The sequence below is a fragment of the Schistocerca americana genome, chromosome 11, assembly GCF_021461395.2.
Source record: "Schistocerca americana isolate TAMUIC-IGC-003095 chromosome 11, iqSchAmer2.1, whole genome shotgun sequence".
Taxonomy (NCBI): domain Eukaryota; kingdom Metazoa; phylum Arthropoda; class Insecta; order Orthoptera; family Acrididae; genus Schistocerca; species Schistocerca americana.
In genome coordinates this window covers 163394469-163415784 of record NC_060129.1, presented here as the reverse complement: position 1 = coordinate 163415784, position 21316 = coordinate 163394469, and the positions used below count along the sequence as shown (strand labels likewise).

The window sequence follows — 21316 nt, the reverse complement described above, 5'->3', positions numbered from 1 at the left end:
GAGCAGTCAGTCCCTATTCATATCAAAGATGGAAAAACTGTACACTACACAGTTATTAGGATACTAGACTATGCCTGGTAAGTATTCAGACATGCAATAAATTAGGAAGTAAATTAGGAAGTAAATTAGGAAGTAAATTAGGAAGTAAATTAGGAAGTAAATTAGGAAGTAAATTAGGAAGTAAATTAGGAAGTAAACTGAAAATAAGTCGCTCATGTTTGAGGCTTGTAAATATAATTTGCAAACAAATGATGTACTCACCTTATCTGCAGCAGCACATCAAATGAGTGCTCTGGTAGTCCAGCCAAACTGACCCAATCAAAGCAAAGCAAAAACAAAACAAAAAATGCCTGTATGATACAGTGATTGAGAAAAATGTCAGTACAGTTACCTCACACCACACTGTGGAATGAACAGTTCTCATAACACAACACTAATGCTAGCCCTGTCTGGGACATGTGCCACATGGTCAGTTATAGCAATCAACTACTCCATCCAGATAGGATGCCTCCCTCTTCCAGATGCTGCACCAAGCTCACTCACATTTTATAATTTCATTATCATATCCTTTAAACCATTTAATGAAATTGGTCCTCTCCTCAGACCTTACTGTGTCAGTGTGGCACTGTAATTCCTGCTCATCACAGAAAACTGTTTCACTAACAGCCCACAGTCTCACTTGATTTCACTAACAGCCCACAGTCTCACTTGATTTCACTAACAGCCCACAGTCTCACTTGATTTCACTAACAGCCCACAGTCTCACTTGATTTCACTAACAGCCTACAGTCTCACTTGATTTCACTAACAGCCCACAGTCTCACTTGATTTCACTAACAGCCCACAGTCTCACTTGATAGCCACACTGTTCACTCATGTTATGGCTTGTCAAATGACAGCATGTATGTCATAGTGACAGACAAACAGTGTACAGTGTCAAATTTTGCACTGGGGTGTCCAAAGTTGGAACTGATTTTTTCCAGTGTAAACCAATTCCCCATTAATGCAGCTACCAAGTTTTGCTTTGATATGATGATCAAATTACACATTGAACGTGTGCGAGTAGCTGCTCATTAATTACAGCCACTTGGTGCTGAAGTCCCGTATGTATAGCTCCAATATGTGTCTTGTCAAAATTAGATTTATTACAGCTTTCATGAACACATTTAAACAGTCGTTCGTTCTGCGCTCCATATGCGAATAGAATGGGGAAAAGCCAGTGGGATGTTACCTCTGCCATGCACATCACATTGGTTTGCAGAATTAAGATGTTCATGTAGACAGACCTCTCTGATTTATATAATACTGTAACTACAAGTTCATTATTTTTACCATGAAGTGCCCCCAATACCTGTCAATTCAAATGTACATAATAAACATGCTTCATACTTAGTATTAAATGCCATCATAGATTTCTTTAACAATCCTTGTGGATCACAAAATGATTTGCTTATATCTTGTGTTATTTCCTCACTGCTTAAACCAACATTATTGATTGGCATTATCACTAATTACATTACATTGCTACACATTTTCCAAAAAAAGATGCTTAACTTTGATTGGCTTCTGTTCCCCCAGTATGTATGGTTGTATAGCTGTCTTGGCACATTCTTCATTCCCATATCAAAATATTGCTTTATTTTCTCCCTTTTATGTACATTGACATTTCCAATCCGTTAAAGCTCATATATTGACAAAAGTCTCATTTTTAGGTAAATACACATTTATTATTTTTACCATTATATTTCCACTGAAAACCTATTTCTTTCTACCTATGTAATGTCAATTCTTCATACTTGTTAAAAAATAAAATTATTGGTTTCTGTATGAATCCTTGATCATAAAATGCTTTGTTTCTATCCTATGTTGTTTCCTTAATATATAATTTAATGGTAGTGATGTATACCATCATATTTGGAATAAAAAAGACCTGACAAGGAGTCTGTAATCACTTAATTTCAATTGTCAGTTAACAGCTCTGTGCCGATTGTTGCCATGAAGTCTGTGGAAAGCGGTAGTTGACACTGAACAGCAGAAAGTGAGAGGTTCCCCCACAGCAGAACTGTAGAATTCCACTAAATTTTGGTTTACATGATAAATCATACAGATTTAATGATTGTAGATTCAACAAAACACCCAGAGGCTAAAATTACAAAAACCCTAACTTCACATAAAAAATGTTGTGGGGAACTTGAACTGAAGTGTTTTGTTGGCATTCCACTTAGAAGGTGCAACAAATCTAGTAGAGTACCTACACCATGCTTGCCTGCTGTCTCCTGGAGTATTGCTGTACAGTATGGGATCCTTCGTAGATAGGACTATGGAAGGGACTGAGAAAGTTCAAAGGAGGAAAGCTTGTTTTGTATTACTGCAAAATGGGAGGAAAGTGTAATGTGTACGTTATGAGATGACGTGGCAAACAGAAGAAAGGCGTTTGTCTTTGTATTGAATTCTTTCCTCAAAATTTCAGTCACCAACTTTTTTCCTCTGAATGCTAAAGTATGTTTTGACACCAAACTACGTCAGGAGAAATAATGATAAAATAAGAGGAAGCAGGGTATACACAAAGGGAATTGTTAACTGATGTGCCTAGATAATCTCAGCACTGCTAGATTAGTCTCTGGCCATCCATACACACACAAGTAGTCTCAAGGGGTAGAATTAGACTTTCATCTGTATCTCCTAACTGTTACTGACTACTGGCGAAGCAGTTCTTCACATGCCACTACTCTGAAGGAACGGGAAGAGAGAGAGAGAGAGAGAGAGTGTGTGTGTGTGTGTGTGTGTGTGTGTGTGTGTGTGTGTGTGTGTGTGTGTGTGTGTGTGTGTGTTTCGCTGAAGTGAGAGCAAGGAAGGGGATGTGGATAGAGGACATGGACTAGCATAGGCTGAGTCTAGAGGTGTTGCAGGGGTGGTGGGCGAGCAGTGCAGTCTACTGATTGCAAGTAAAACAAACATCCTTTCAGTATACTCGATGGGTAGATTGTAACACAGCTGGTGATGTTGTATTATTATAGTTCAATGGAAGAGAAAATGGAAAAAGAGTGAAGGGCATCTACATCCATGTCCTCATAAAAATCCATTCTCCAGAATCTGCTGAGAGTTATATGGCAGACAATACATCCTACTACACCAGTAAGTTGGACTTCTTCAATTACATTCACGTATTGAGTGCAGGATAATTGCTGTCAAAATTACTCTGTGCATGCTGTAATTAGTAAAGTCTTGTCCTTACACTCCCTGGGAAAGTGATAGGCAATAGGATGTAGTATATTTCTAGATTCATCACTTACAGCTGGTTCTTAAATCTCTGTAAATAGGCTTTTATAGGATAGTTGGCATCTATCTTCAAGCATCTGTGTGTCTCATTTCTTAGCAGTTGCATGACACTGTCACATGGTCAAACAAACTTGTGAACATTGTGCTGCTCATCTTTGTATATGTTAAGTTTTCTGTGATAATCATATGTGGTGCAGGTGCCACACACCTCAGCAAGCTTGTAGTATGGATTTTAAAAATGTTTTATAAGCAGTCTCCTTTGTGTACTGGTTGCATTTATCCAGTATTTTACCAGCGATTCAAAGTGTGCTATATAAGTGCAGTTTTAAATTTCTGAACAGACCAATGACCTCAGCAGTTTGGTCACTTAGGAATTCACCCTCCCCCCCCCACACACACACAAACACAAATATTTTTCTGAACATTTACAGCAAGTTGACAATCTCTGCACAACTTTGAATTCTTATCCAGATGTGACTGACCATTCATGCAGCTTTTTCTGGTGTAGGGTGACAAAATATAAACAGCATTACAAATGACTTGCAAGCAACAATTTCGAATTCCTGGCTTTTATACAATAATTAATTAAATCTGTATTTGATACCTTATTAGATAGGAAAATTCCGATTTGTTTTATATGTACAGGAATGTTGTGTGGCTTTCATTTTCTGAACAAAATGATTTCTTAATTGATTTAATTTTTCTTTGCATTTGGATGAAAACACCATCAAGAAAAGTTATTTTATAACAAATGGCGCATTATTTTTAACACAGTGAGACCTTTAATTAATGTGAGAGAGGGAGAAACACTTGGTTATTTGAAAACAATTTTTAACAACACATTAATGAGAGGAAGAACAATGGGATGTGTTAGGAATGTCATAAGACATATTTAATATTGGAATATTTTTTCAGTTCTGACAAAAATCTCAACTGATCTCCTGGAAGTGAGAAACTTAAGGCACTGGGCAGTGGTTGCAGATCAATCAAATACTTTCTTCATAATTATTTGCACCTCATGAATGCATTATCATCATTGGTATAATGAATGGAAACCACCATCTGCATCACTATTTTCTGTGATAAAGATGGTCAGTTCTCATGGGAATTGCAGATCAGCCCCATATAAAAGTTGGAAAAGAAAAAATGAAAGAAGGCAATATAAATATTATGTGAGTGTAACGCTATAAAACTAGTGATAATGTTACAACAAATACCTTCAAATCATGGACTCACTCATATCCAGGGCTGTAAGCTTTAGATTGTCGGTAATGACAATATTTTACAGAAAACCCTAAAAAGTACAGAGGATGCAATACTTGGACTGAACAGGTGTCTTGACAGAGCGAGAAACTGTGAAAACAGTGCGGAATTCTGTAAATTATAGTGACACACTAAGGAATGCTGTGTTCATTTGTGTAATGACTACTGAACTCTCTTTTCATAGCCCTGTCTGTGACGCCCAAAGAAGTTCCATTAGGGGAAAAAATCGTGTAGCCACTAATTTTTGCACAGTGCCAAGATGGAGTGCCCTGATCAATATGCTAAAAATCCTGAGTGGTAGGGTGTGTGTCTTGGGATGGGGCAGTGGTGTTTAAAGGTCACATTTTACGATTTATTTTGAGTAACTGAAAAATTGAGTTTCGACTGCCCCATACAGAATCAAACTACATGAAATTTGTTAAAAATGTTCTTTATGTATCTATGACTAATAGCTTCCGCATTTCAGGGAATGCAAAAACAAGATTATTAACAATATTACTTTAACTATACGAAATTAATTATCATTAAATGGAGGGCTTAAAAACAAATTTGTGTACCGCATGTAAGTGTAGTACAGCCATATTACAGGATAAATCGTGTTCTGGGAGAACAACAGGATGATGGCGAGGTATTTGGAGTAGAAGCAAAGGACAGATAGATAGCCAGATTATGTTCATGCTCTTTCTTCCTTCACAGGTCTGCAAACTGAAGATAAAGGTGGTGATTCCCCATTCCATCTACCCCAGTACGTCACAATCAGCAAAGTTATTACAGCTGTCCACGATGTGCCTATGAAGAGCGCAGTACCACAATCTGCAGACATGCCTGGAGGCCATTTATTTCCCACACAATGCGTCAAGACTTACTGAAAAGCTGATATCAGTTACTAATGACAGTAACACACACAGAGTCTCTGAAAATCTTTCCAGTCTGTTCTATGCTGTCAGAGGAGAACTTCATTCTGTCGTCCTGTATGGAAGTTGTAGCCTTCTTGAGGGAAGTGGAAATTCCATCAGCATGAGTGCTGCTTGCTTTTCAATTTACACAAACTATACCTCACCAGCATTTATTGTCTAGTTCTCTTATGTGAGTGGACACAATAACCTCCCCCCTTACAACTCCCCACCTCACGACTCCCCACCTCACGACTCCCCACCTCACGACTCCCCACCTCACGACTCCCCACCTCACGACTCCCCACCTCACGACTCCCCACCTCACGACTCCCCACCTCACGACTCCCCACCTCACGACTCCCCACCTCACGACTCCCCACCTCACGACTCCCCACCTCACGACTCCCCACCTCACGACTCCCCACCTCACGACTCCCCCCACCTCACGACTCCCCCCACCTCACGACTCCCCCCACCTCACGACTCCCCCCACCTCACGACTCCCCCCACCTCACGACTCCCCCCACCTCACGACTCCCCCCACCTCACGACTCCCCCCACCTCACGACTCCCCCCACCTCACGACTCCCCCCACCTCACGACTCCCCCCACCTCACGACTCCCCCCACCTCACGACTCCCCCCACCTCACGACTCCCCCCACCTCACGACTCCCCCCACCTCACGACTCCCCCCACCTCACGACTCCCCCCACCTCACGACTCCCCCCACCTCACGACTCCCCCCACCTCACGACTCCCCCCACCTCACGACTCCCCCCACCTCACGACTCCCCCCACCTCACGACTCCCCCCACCTCACGACTCCCCCCACCTCACGACTCCCCCCACCTCACGACTCCCCCCACCTCACGACTCCCCCCACCTCACGACTCCCCCCACCTCACGACTCCCCCCACCTCACGACTCCCCCCACCTCACGACTCCCCCCACCTCACGACTCCCCCCACCTCACGACTCCCCCCACCTCACGACTCCCCCCACCTCACGACTCCCCCCACCTCACGACTCCCCCCACCTCACGACTCCCCCCACCTCACGACTCCCCCCACCTCACGACTCCCCCCACCTCACGACTCCCCCCACCTCACGACTCCCCCCACCTCACGACTCCCCCCACCTCACGACTCCCCCCACCTCACGACTCCCCCCACCTCACGACTCCCCCCACCTCACGACTCCCCCCACCTCACGACTCCCCCCACCTCACGACTCCCCCCACCTCACGACTCCCCCCACCTCACGACTCCCCCCACCTCACGACTCCCCCCACCTCACGACTCCCCCCACCTCACGACTCCCCCCACCTCACGACTCCCCCCACCTCACGACTCCCCCCACCTCACGACTCCCCCCACCTCACGACTCCCCCCACCTCACGACTCCCCCCACCTCACGACTCCCCCCACCTCACGACTCCCCCCACCTCACGACTCCCCCCACCTCACGACTCCCCCCACCTCACGACTCCCCCCACCTCACGACTCCCCCCACCTCACGACTCCCCCCACCTCACGACTCCCCCCACCTCACGACTCCCCCCACCTCACGACTCCCCCCACCTCACGACTCCCCCCACCTCACGACTCCCCCCCACCTCACGACTCCCCCCCACCTCACGACTCCCCCCCACCTCACGACTCCCCCCCACCTCACGACTCCCCCCCACCTCACGACTCCCCCCCACCTCACGACTCCCCCCCACCTCACGACTCCCCCCCACCTCACGACTCCCCCCCACCTCACGACTCCCCCCCACCTCACGACTCCCCCCCACCTCACGACTCCCCCCCACCTCACGACTCCCCCCCACCTCACGACTCCCCCCCACCTCACGACTCCCCCCCACCTCACGACTCCCCCCCACCTCACGACTCCCCCCCACCTCACGACTCCCCCCCACCTCACGACTCCCCCCCACCTCACGACTCCCCCCCACCTCACGACTCCCCCCCACCTCACGACTCCCCCCCACCTCACGACTCCCCCCCACCTCACGACTCCCCCCCACCTCACGACTCCCCCCCACCTCACGACTCCCCCCCACCTCACGACTCCCCCCCACCTCACGACTCCCCCCCACCTCACGACTCCCCCCCACCTCACGACTCCCCCCCACCTCACGACTCCCCCCCACCTCACGACTCCCCCCCACCTCACGACTCCCCCCCACCTCACGACTCCCCCCCACCTCACGACTCCCCCCCACCTCACGACTCCCCCCCACCTCACGACTCCCCCCCACCTCACGACTCCCCCCCACCTCACGACTCCCCCCCACCTCACGACTCCCCCCCACCTCACGACTCCCCCCCACCTCACGACTCCCCCCCACCTCACGACTCCCCCCCACCTCACGACTCCCCCCCACCTCACGACTCCCCCCCACCTCACGACTCCCCCCCACCTCACGACTCCCCCCCACCTCACGACTCCCCCCCACCTCACGACTCCCCCCCACCTCACGACTCCCCCCCACCTCACGACTCCCCCCCACCTCACGACTCCCCCCCACCTCACGACTCCCCCCCACCTCACGACTCCCCCCCACCTCACGACTCCCCCCCACCTCACGACTCCCCCCCCCCCCCCCCCACGACTCCCCCCCCCCCCCCCCCCACGACTCCCCCCCCCCCCCCCACGACTCCCCCCCCCCCCCCCCCCCCCCACGACTCCCCCCCCCCCCCCCACGACTCCCCCCCCCACGACTCCCCCCCCCCCCCACGACTCCCCCCCCCCCCCCCCCCCCACGACTCCCCCCCGACTCCCTCCCCCTCACGACTCCCCCCCCTCACGACTCACGACTCCCCCCCCCTCACGACTCCCCCCTCACAACCTGCCCCCCGACAACTCCCTCCCCCCTCACGACTCGCCGCCGCCGCCGCCCCCCCCGACGACTACGGCTCGCCCACCGCTCCCCCAGATGGCAAAAAGCCGAGTAGTGAGTATAGTGGGTAGGGGCACTATAAATATAGTGTGGGACAATAGGTTGGGAGCGTGAGTCTCGTGGTAGGCATGCCAGAGATAAGTCCCTGCAGTCACACTATCATCTGTGTCCTTGGTGGCACAGATGGATAGAGCATCTACCATGTATGCAGCAGATTCTAGGTTCAAGTCCTGATCGGGGCACATATTTTCAGCTCTCCCTGTTGACATATCAATGCCTGTATGGAGCTAGGGGTATTCATTTCATTGTAGTTCTCAGGCTCGCCGCCTTTCCAATCCTACTATGTTAATGCACAGGGAGTAAGCACACTCTCTCTTCTTCTTGCTACGGGCAAACTATCAGGTTACCAAAGGAAGGATAGGGCTCAGTAAGCATCGTGAAGTACGCTATGTAATGACTGATTATGTGTAAAATTAGTGCAGTAAGGCACAGTGTGAAATTACGGAGATGCATGTTGGCAGAACAGCTGCTCATTAAAATATATATTTTTAAAATTTTTGTGTATACATGATACAAAGCTCTGAAAACTTGTACCATATTTATAAAAAAAAGTATTGAGAGCCATGTCATAAGTACAGAAGGGTATAAGCATTTTTAACTGAGAGTTTTTTCTTTCTTTCAGTGTCTTGAAGATAACTTGGGAATCTCTCATCCAAATGATTTTATCAAGGAGGATCCTGAACTAAATTTGGAGGTGTGTAAAACTGAGAATACTGTAAGCATTTGCATCTCTGATTTATTGCATGTGGGGTGGTAAAAATGTATTTGTGTAATTGCTTAATGTAAAGAATGCAATACTGTGAGACAGGCACAGGTTAAGAGTTTTCTTGAGATAAATGCAATTAAAAATTTTACACTACTCTTGTGCTGTTCCACTTGATGTGGATTAGCAACTGTTATTTGATTATTGTTCTGAATAGAATCTGAACAGAATTTGTAACAATGTTTTTAACCATATTTTCAGTGACCCTTCTGGATGTTAAACATTTTGTATAAGTTTAAACCACGAGAGGGCAGATAATTTGAAAAATATTCTTCCTTTCAGTAACTTACGATGCATGGATTGCAGAAGAATACATTGCACATCATTCATCTTTTCAGTGAATCATTGACATTTGTCAGTTTGAACCAAAAATTTTCAAAGGTGCCAAAGGTATGAAGTGTGATACTATTTGTATGTGATACTATTTGTATGTGATACTATTTGTATGTGATAGATCACCCTTGCTACATTGATCTTAGAATAGTTACAGTATGGCTACCTCAGTGGTACATGCTGAATTACTTATAGATTTGTCAGTCACGGAAAAACTCTAGAACCTACGCAGATAAATCCGTGTATTACCTCACCGTAGAAGTCATAGCAGATCCAAATAAATTATCTTCTTGGCGCAACCTACAGCTTTGATAAGGTCTGCTTGTATGAAGCATAAAATTTAATCCAGTAAAATAGAATGTTGTGGTATTAATTTTGTCCACTTTGCGTAAGAGAAAGTGGATGGTTAGATTCTTAAACTTCTCACAGGAATAAGACATAACTAATATTGGGGAATATAAGGTAGAGTACTGAAAAACCTAAATCCAAAGACTTACTATGCAAGACACTGTACGGTGCATGACAGTTGGTATGTTCCACCACTGTTAGTCATTGCCTTCCCTTTCCTGCTTACGAGCAGAGTGAGGGAAAGGCAACTGTCTGTTGCCTCCATACAAGCCCAAATTTCTCTTGTCTTTGTGGTGTCTGTGAAGGACCCTCAGGCTCATTGAAGTCTGGTGATTGTGCAAGCATACCAGTAAAGGAAAAGAATTTTCATGCCAGGGACAGTGCGTATATAAAAAAAGAGTGAATCTGGCATAACTGGTTCCTGCATCACATGTTCTCTTCCCAAATTAAGCATTTGTTTGTTAGGCTTCATTCTGTTGTATATGCATGGTGTACTAATAATTTTCTATGGGGCACAGCATACTATTTTGTGCATATGGTATTCACTTTGGAGGATGTGTTCAATATTGAAATCAATTCATTTAGCAAATGTGTTCCTTTACTGTCACTGCTCTGATATTTTCCCACATTACGTCAGTTCACAATAAGAGGTAGATCGACACCTTGGACTAGTAACTCAGTTGTTGGCATTGTGCTTCATAAAATCTTCCATTAGTAAACGTGCCTCTGCATCAATTCCATGTTGCTGCCTTCATGCTATTGTGGGGAAAATTAATCTGGAATGCATAAATTTTAATTCCATTTCGTCCTATATCTTTACAACCCACAGTACACCAGGAAAAAGAATTTGTCTATGTTTACAAGTTCACCATCCATGACTGTATACTACCCAACAGCAACCTTACATAATTGATCTCCTCCCATTGTTATGTCAAAACTCACAATTTATTGGTACACATCTAAACTCTGACTTCTAGAATATTATAATCACTAAATCCTATTAATAGTTTTCTGTTTCAGTATACACAAACAGATGATTTCAGAAGTAACAAAAGATACTAGATGAAAAAACAGTAAACAGAAAAATAAAGCTGTGTCTATCTCTGACAGTTACGGAGGATACACAAAGTTTGATGCATTATATTATAGGCAAATATTAGTGTATGAATCAGACACACAAACTTTCATTATGTTTCCTTTACAATACACACTAATGTCATCTGCCCTGCAAGGATTCCTGTTTGAGTATCTGAACCATATCCATAACATATGTATGCTAATCAAAGCTAATAGTAGCAAATCTAGAAGCATGCCACTGAAATTCTTCAATGTCTGACTGGTGGGATATCACATTGTCAAGCATGCGTATATTCCAACAAAAAAAGTTTTGGAAAACCGGAGTTCAAAAGAGAATATATGAAAATGGTGAGATAAAGCTGGGAAAATTAGATCAAAATCACTACTACACAATTTAAACCTGTGAAGAAGCTACAGAAATCTAATTTTCTGAACTTCGCTTTACATGAGTTTCAGATAGACCCTGTTGTTATAACCAGTAAGGATACAAAAATTCTCAGTGTAAGAACTAGAGAGGAATTTTTTAGTCATTTCAATGTCTCTTGCATATAAACACTAGATTTCAACCTGTCAGGAAAGAAACACACATGAATAAATCACTCATCATTAATCCATTTTTCAACAAATTGTTCATTCATATACCATGAGTTGTAAGAAACTTGCAGACCTACTGAAAACCAGATTATGCTAACCACAAAGGAAGAGAGAACACAGGTAGTGGAACATTGCCTATGGTCAGGGCCTAGTAGATGCGAGGGAAAAAGCGTTGGAAACTTCAAATGGTAAAAAACCCCAGAAAATGCCAGGAATTCTTAAAAGTATACAAAAGAATGTTCAAGGCTATAAAAGTGTAAACTGGGTCACTTGAAACCAACATAAAAATAACAATTTTTGTCTATTACTTTCGCTCAGTTCTCGACTGTGTGCCTCTGAAAGAACAATGAGTTTTGGAAGCAAAACAATTCTGATTAAAAATCATCTGTTGAGGAACTGAAGGAAATCCGTACTTTGCAAAATAACAAGTCATGTGCAGAAGACAGAAACTCATAGTAGAAGTATGGAGATATGGATACTGAGCAACAGTAATCTCATACAAACAACTGGCAGAATTGTGTTAAACATTCGTAAAAGTGAAAAAATTACTGAAGAGTGGAAATGTGCATTAATTGATCCTCTTCATAAAAATGAGATAAAACCAGTCCGAATAATTACAGGGAATTTCACTGCACCCACTTATATCCAAAATCCCTTAAAAAGCCCTGTGAAGGCAACTGCATGAACAAGTAGGCCCATTAATAGGAGAGTATAAGGCACGATTTTGCAAACGCAATCTTGTAGAGAACAGATATGGGAACCAAAGTCAATTTTGCAAAGATGACGATGTGTAAATACTGTGGCAACTTATGCCAAGTGTCAGAAGGGCTTATGATTTGACAGAAAAAGACTTGATTCAGTATGTCAGAGGAATTCAAAATTGACAGGAAAACAGTGGCAGTTATCCAATAGACATACATGGGTACAACACTAGACATTAAACTGATTGGAGAAATTTCAGAAGCATTTGAAATGCACAACAGTGTGCAGCCAGAGATTCACGATCCACTCCAATTTAAAATAATTCTGAATAAGTTATGAAGACATAGGGGAAGGAGATAAGGGAATCCAAATCGAAATTAAAAAAGAGCAGAGAATTAACATGAGGTGTATGGCTTTTGTAGACACTCACTATTCTAAGATACTGTATAGAAGCCAAACTTGTCCTGGAGAAGCTTCACAAAATGTCAATGATAACTAGTCTACAAATCATCTGTGAGAAAACTCAGTAATGGACATGAAGCCTGCAGATAATCTCTCCATTATAACTTGGTATGAGGAAGTGTCACAAGATACATACAATAAATATCCAGGAGAGATCATCCAATCACAAAGACATATTTATTTATTTATCCTATTCTGACAAGGGCCATCAGGTTCTCTTTTGCATTGGACCATGGTATCCCACATACATCATAGTTACCTAAGAAACAATTATTAAAATTATGACAAATAGTATTGAAATGATATGAGTGTCTGAAGTGGCAATGTAAGTAATGACAGTACTAGTAGTATTACAGCTGTTGCCACTAATGTGGTGGTGGTAACAGTAGGAATGACAACAATAATAGTGGCAGGTATAAAAAGGATTTATAAATGTACAAGATAGCTTTCTGCTGTAGTGAGTTCCATGGAAAGCCTTCACCTTGTAAGAATTCTGAGAAAAGAGGAAGATCTGGGTGGGGAGTAATTACACTCCTGGAAATTGAAATAAGAACACCGTGAATTCATTGTCCCAGGAAGGGGAAACTTTATTGACACATTCCTGGGGTCAGATACATCACATGATCACACTGACAGAACCACAGGCACATAGACACAGGCAACAGAGCATGCACAATGTCGGCACTAGTACAGTGTATATCCACCTTTCGCAGCAATGCAGGCTGCTATTCTCCCATGGAGACGATCGTAGAGATGCTGGATGTAGTCCTGTGGAACGGCTTGCCATGCCATTTCCACCTGGCGCCTCAGATGGACCAGCGTTCGTGCTGGACGTGCAGACCGCGTGAGACAACGCTTCATCCAGTCCCAAACATGCTCAATGGGGGACAGATCCGGAGATCTTGCTGGCCAGGGTAGTTTACTTACACCTTCTAGAGCATGTTGGGTGGCACTGGATACATGCGGACGTGCATTGTCCTGTTGGAACAGCAAGTTCCCTTGCCGGTCTAGGAATGGTAGAACGATGGGTTCGATGATGGTTTGGATGTACCGTGCACTATTCAGTGTCCCCTCGACGATCACCAGTGGTGTACGGCCAGTGTAGGAGATCGCTCCCCACACCATGATGCCGGGTGTTGGCCCTGTGTGCCTCGGTCGTATGCAGTCCTGATTGTGGCGCTCACCTGCACGGCGCCAAACACGCATACGACCATCATTGGCACCAATGCAGAAGTGACTCTCATCGCTGAAGACGACACGTCTCCATTCGTCCCTCCATTCACGCCTGTCGCGACACCACTGGAGGCGGGCTGCACGATGTTGGGGCGTGAGCGGAAGACGGCCTAACGATGTGCGGGACCGTAGCCCAGCTTCATGGAGACGGTTGCGAATGGTCCTCGCCGATACCCCAGGAGCAACAGTGTCCCTAATTTGCTAGGAAGTGGCGGTGCGGTCCCCTATGGCACTGCGTAGGATCCTACGGTCTTGGCGTGCATCCGTGCGTCGCTGCGGTCTGGTCCCAGGTCGACGGGCACGTGCACCTTCTGCCGACCACTGGCGACAACATTGATGTACTGTGGAGACCTCACGCCCCACTTGTTGAGCAATTCGGCGGTACATCCACCCGGCCTCCCACGTGCCCACTATACGCCCTCGCTCAAAGTCCATCAACTGCACATACGGTTCACGTCCACGCTGTCGCGGCATGCTACCAGTGTTAAAGACTGCAATGGAGCTCTGTATGCCACGGCAAACTGGCTGACACTGACGGCGGCAGTGCACAAATGCTGTGCAGCTAGCGCCATTCGACGGCCAACACCGCGGTTCCTGGTGTGTCCGCTGTGCCGTGCGTGTGATCATTGCTTGTACAGCCCTCTCGCAGTGTCCGGAGCAAGTATGGTGGGTCTGACACACTGGTGTCAATGTGTTCTTTTTTCCATTTCTAGGAGTGTATATGCTCCCATGTCAGTTCAAAGAGTAAGTTAAAAGCAGCCAAACCTGGGTACTTGAGGACGTTTGTAGAGGACACACATTGGTGACTTCCTGTTAATGGATGTGATCACTATGAACACATTCCTCTTGTTTATCTTCATGATTGTTGGATGTGTGTAAGTATATTATATGATAAATCAGAGTATGTGTATGCCCCTACTCCACCCAGTTGTCAGTTACATCTGTTGTGTCTTAAAAATATGTAGTCTTCTCAATTTGCAGAACTTATGGACATACTGGGTTGGAGCCACATCTATGACGGAAGTATCAGATGTAGGTCCGTGTCTTGAAATATGTGACAGACTTTATGATGAGGTGGCAGAGATCGAACATTTGCGTGTGCAGTATGAAGTTTAGTGCATTTAGCTACAAGGCTCATGAATATACTAGATAGTAGTGACTTTAGGCCAGTGAGGTTATGAGAACAAGGCATACCAGAGTGCATTATAGTAGGGGATCAAGGTTCCTTGAAGTGAAAGTGGGAGATATCTCCAGGAGGAGGGAGGTTTTGTGGCCAAGGCCACCGTGCTTTGCACTGGTCAGTGAATGGTCAACTGAAGACGGGAAGAGAAAGTTCCTGAACAGTGCTGGAATAATCTATGCACAACAATACTGAAAGCAAGATAAATGGAATGACAGATTGCTGTCTTATTGTTGGTCCTAATGATGAGTAACCACAGTAATATGATGATAAATTATTAAAGTAGAAATAAGACTGTAAATTATCATCTGAAGCAGAGCCTTGTGAGCATATTGAAGTAATAGTGAATTAATGAATAGTATTGGTATTGGAGTTATGCAGTTTTGCAGCTGAAGTCTTGGATCACACTGCTCAAAATCTTCAGTCTTTCTAAAGTGAGAACCTCGCTTATTGTCAAACCTAACTTCAGGAGTTTCTGGCTCAAAAGCTTGTCACCTGATATGGAGTCATTAAAACAAAAAATCTATTTGAGAACTATTACTGGAATAACTCTTTGCTGCAGAAAGTACTGTGATTCATGGTCAAACAAAAGTGACTGATTGGGAAGCAGGAAAGAAAAACTCTCAGGAAAATATTTGGACCAGTTTTCTGTGAACGAATTTGGATATGGAGTCCGTTTAGAGAGATTTATAGACAGACAGAAACAATAAGAGACAGCTTTAGATAGAAAGCGATAAAATTTTGGGGATGCATCACAGGATGACTGTCGACAGGCTCACAAGGCAGATCTCTGAGGTAGCAAGCACTAGCAAAAGCAATTCAAAATTGGTCATAGGTATAGAAGAAGTAGGACTCTCACAAGATAACATAATAAATCGAAAAGAGTCAAGAAATACCATGAAACATACTTAAACAGCAACACATGGAAAACAGAAATGGATATAAATATTTGGAAGACCACAAGAGAGACCACAGAGGACATACACTATGTGATCAAAAGTATCCAGACAGCTGCCTGAAAAATGGCTTAAAAATTCGTGGTGCCCTCCATCAGTAATGCTGGAATTGAATACGGTGTTGGCCCATCCTTATCCATGGTGACAGATTTCATTCTCACAAGCATATGTTGAATCAGGTGCTGGAATGTTTCTTGGGGAATGGCAGCCGATTCTTAACAGGTGTTGCACGGAGGAGAGGTATCGATGTCAATCAGTGATGCCTGGCACGAAGTCAGCATTCCAAAACATCCCACAGGTATTCTAAAGGATTCAGGTCAGGTCTCTGTGCAGGCCAGTCCATTACAGGGATGTTATTGTCATGTAACCACTCCGCCATTAGCCGTGCAAGCCGTGCATTATGAACAGGTGCTCAATTGTGTTGACAGCTGCAATTGCAATCCCCAAATTGGTCTTCAACAGTGGGAAGCAAGAAGGTGCTTAAAACATCCATGTAGGCCTGTGCTGTAATAGCGCCACACAAAACAACAAGGGGCGCAAACCCCCTCCATGAAAAACATTGACACCATAACACCAGAATCACCTCCAAATTTTACTGTTGGCACTACACACACTGGCAGATGATGTTCACCAGTTATTTGCCGTACCCACATCCTGCCATTAGGTCACCACATCGTGTACTGTGATTCTTCATTCCACAGAACAATTTTCCACTGTTAAATTGTGCAATGGTTTCGCTCCTTCCACCAGGCGAAGCATCATTTGGAATTTACCTGTGTCATGTGTGACTTATGAGCAGGTGCTCGACGGTGAAATATAGGTTTTTATCACCTCCCACCTAACAATCATAATACCTGCAGTGAATAATGATGAAGTTTGGAATTCCTGTGTGATGGTCTGTATAGATGTCTGCCTGTTACACATTACGGCCCCCTCCAACTGTCAGCAGTTTCTGTAAGTCAACAAACGAGATCAGCCTGTACTCTTGTGTGCTGTATGTGTCCCTCCACGTTTCCACTTTACTATCACGTCGGAAACAGTGGACCTAAGTACGTTTTGGAGTGTGGAAATCTGGCATACAGACATATGAAATAAGTGATACCCAATCACCTGACCAAGTTTGAAGTCTGTGGGTTCTGCAGAGTGCCCCATTCTGCTCTCTCATGATGTCTGATGACTACAGAGTTCACTGATATGGAGTACCTGGCAGTAGGTAACAGCACAATGCACCTCATATGAAAAACCAATGTTTTTGGGGGTGTTTGATCAAAAGTATCCACATTGTGTATGTAAAGAAATTGGGAAGGATGTAGGAATAGGAAAAAAATATTAAATTTAGACACTATCTCTTAAAAGTTCATGTATGAAATAGTAATAATGATGATGATGTAATCTGGAAACATCTCCCATAATTATCAGTGTGAGGAGATTAGCAATAGTCATAGGTATCTGATTGTCAGTAGACTTCACAGAAGTAATCTTCGGTAACAGCTTCTGCTTTTTAATATGCTATGTGTCACATTCTGCAACCCTCTAGAGAATATGATTTGTGGAATACAATGTGTAGATCCAAGAGTGAGTGAATGAGTGAGTGAGTGAGTGAGTGAATGAATGAATGAATGAATGAATGAATGAATAACCTTCCCACCCTCTCTCTGACCAGGATATAGGCTACAGTATGATTTCACACTAAAAGAGAAATTTATGAATGAAATAAAAAATGAAGAAATAAATTCAGCTCAAGAAAACAGAGTAAGATTACCCTATTTTACTGAAAGGGAAATGATAGCTGTGTAACCTGATCCTGTGTAGGTTCCAAAAAGGTTATATCCTGGACACAAATAAAGATACAAATGTAGGATAACTTTATGTTCAGTAGTATAGCTATAAAGCTTTTATTTGCAGAAGAACCATTCAATTTATCATGAGTACATCTTCTATATGCATGCATGTGTAATGGGGTACTTTTCACAATTTGGTTTAAGTTCAGTGTTTTCATTCACCTATGACAAAAGTTCACTATTCCCTCAACTGGACACGCAACAAACATTGAGGCAATAGACTTGTCCCATACTTATTGGAACACATTTGGAGTTCTTTTGCTCAAAGTTGTTTTTTTTTTATTTAGTGAACCTTAAGTTACTGCATGGCAAGGCAAATAGATGGAGCCTTCCACAAACCCTGACAAAAAAATGACATACTGTGAGATCAGACAAAATTCAAGGTCGGCAGGTGAATGTGAGATGTGTATGCCCCTTGTGGCTGATAAATAAATAAGGCAGCTTATTGTTAAGAAGTGCTCTTTCATTCAGGTGCCAGTGTGGTGATGCTCCATCCTGGTGAAAAATGATTTTTTTTTTCTCTGGATAGTTTCCTTTGCATCTATCTCGAAACCTTTTTGTTATTTCTATTTATGTCAAAATTTCATGTGTTGTGAAGTTCCTTGCTGTACTGATTATATTCCTCATTAATAACATGAATGTGTCACTTCATTGAACTACATAATTTGAATAACAAATCATGACCACCACCAAGAAATGGTTTCTTTTTCCAATTCACAATACATTATCCTTGTCTTCGTTATTACTCATTTTCAATGCAGTTGTTATTTTTAAAAAATCAATTAATTGATTTAGTTACCTTAATTCAGCTTACTGTCAGAGATGACTCAGTCTTTCTTGTTATTGTGAAATTGTTTGTTTAATCTGATACGTTTCTCATTAGGTGATCATCTTCGGGTTTGCTGACTGAATTTCTGGATTATCCTTGATGTTAAAGGTTTTCTACTAGTCTCCAGTAACAAACTTGTTTTAGTGCTATTGTAACTGTCCACATTCTGATTGCTTCTTCATATTTATTCATTGCATACTGGCCCTTTATAATTGGCCACCTGAATTTATTGGCAGTTGTATTAATCTCTCCCCTGCTGTGAAATGTATGAAAGCACATTCATTAATTTGGAGGGAACACTGCCCTCATGTTGACCATTTGTTTATTTCCTATTTATGATACTACACAAATCTTTGTCATTTATATGCCTATAAAATAAAACCACTTCATGTAATAATTCCTATAGCTATCGTGTCAAGCTGTACTCCTGAATTTCCTCTGTGGATGAAACTGATGCGACATTTAATGACTTTGATGTTCCATGCAGTGAGCTATCTCAAGAGAATGGCATAATATTGAATGCTGCAGTTGTGAAAAAAATACGTTTAATAGCTGTTCAGATAGATATTTCTTCAGTTCTTTCCTTTGCCAGTTTCATCAATAAAAATCGGACGATTTTTTACATTTTTCTCTGGTACTTTGCCTAACTGTATGTCCCCGAGAGGTGAAAGGTATTTCAGGCATTTAATTTTGAAGTATCAAGTAGAAAATTTGTTTTCAAATTAATCAATGTTTCTATAGTTACTTATACAGCTAAAAACAAAGTGCTGAAATGAAGTGTTAATTTTTACCAATAATTTTCTTCAATAGCTGCTACATTTATGTAGTGTCTCTTTTTGATAATACTATTTCGAAGTATTGTTTGGAACATTCAGATGTTAGTGGGTGTTAATACAATTTTATTTATTTACTGTTTCATCAGTTTTAAATAACCAGTAATTCTTTGTACTATTTCAGGTGACAGCCTCAGTAAGAAAAGCATCTGATAGTTTAAGGTACGTTTTTATTATGCACCACAGAATTTTTTGAGCAGTATAAATTTTTAGTTACTCTATGTGAAAGGAAAACAAACAATAACTGCTAGGGACCAAAATGTCATAAGTTATTTTTAAAAAGTTCTGTTTTTGGAGTTCTATTTTTTCTGTATATTAACTATTTGCAGTATATACATACGGTATATACTGACTACAGCAACACTATGCATGTTATCAGAGGAAACACTACTATATCTACTATTCTGTTATTGCAGAAGATTAAAAAGATGCTGTAAAATATTACAAGGTATATCAGTCCAATTTATAACAGTGGTTTGCAATAACTGCACAAACAGAACAAAAAATCCATTTATGATTAACTGTCAATCCAAGCTTTCCAATAATGAGAGTAGAAGCAAGGTGAAGCATTAATTTTATGTTCTTAAGACATATCAGTTTCTCAGATTTACAGATCACCCAAGAATGTTGTTTACTACTGGCCCCACGATGCCACATGTCACCTTTTGTTTTGTGGGTTTGACTTGGCAGCAGTTGTAAATAAATACTAGTTTTGTCCACATTGCTGGCATAAGATACAGCAACCTTTTCTCTCACTTGGTCAAATTCATGCAACCAATGCTTGCCCATTCTTCGTCAACTTTATTCATTTCATTGCCTGTCACTGAGCATGAAATTAGGACTCTATTTTGGAACTTACACAGCCAACAAACAAAACAATTGAAGTCTGTTTTGAATGTCTAAATTTTCTGCAGTCTCATTTGTTGTCCACTGAATTATATTTCCACTTATAGGTACATTGGAAGTCCACATATAGCTGAAGCACTGTAAAAGTAAACACTGTGAAGTCACTTCAGCATGCACCTGGAACACAGAGCAGCAGAATTAAGAACATTTCATTTAAGTAGTGTGGATAATGTAGATTTGCTGAGTCTAAACCTTCTTCCAATTGTGCTGTTTTTCAATACACCATATTCTGCTTCCTGCAGAATTTTTAGTTTCACTTGCTTATCTATGCTTTGTGCTTCCTACAGCATGACAACCCTTTCACTTCTTGGAACTCAATGTTACTACTACTGGCTCTGTTGAAAGAATATAAAAGCACATCTCACCATGGAATTGCACTTGTTGATGGAATCTAGTTTTTCACACTGTTTGTGTCACAATTGTTTTCCTTGTTGATGGTGATTGTTGAGCAATGTTATGCACAAAGGTCAGCTAGAGAAACATTAGGAAAAAAGAAAAACATTGACAATTCAGGTTTAATGAAAAATGTAATGATGCTACAGACTAAAATACAGTTTGTAATTCATGCTTACTGAAATTTATTAACCAGTAAAACATTGTACAATATCATGTCCATTACTGCGAGTACTGATATTCTGCTGGTGTTAACCAAGTGTTCACCTTAAGTGAGTTCATGTTAAGCCTGATGTTTGAAATATACATGATGGTTCATTATTATTGATAAGTAAAAATATTACAAAGCAGTTATGTTAGTAACACATTCTATAAAACGGCTGGTTTGTGTGCCTGTTCTTTAATAAAAGAGTGTACTTGCTTTATACAAAATTGCAGGTGAGTTGTCAGCAGCTGTATAGT

At 42.7% G+C, this 21316-nt stretch overlaps 1 protein-coding gene across 1 annotated transcript in view; it reads left to right on the top strand.

The window, feature by feature from the left end:
- LOC124553432 overlaps positions 1 to 19751 on the top strand; it is a 101155-nt gene extending 81404 nt beyond the window's left edge. The window contains exons 5-6 of the mRNA XM_047127294.1: positions 9027 to 9098; positions 19680 to 19751. Of these exons, the coding sequence (XP_046983250.1) occupies positions 9027 to 9098; positions 19680 to 19751 (144 nt within the window). The remainder of the gene's footprint in view (positions 1 to 9026; positions 9099 to 19679) is intronic.
- Positions 19752 to 21316: the final 1565 nt, after the last annotated feature.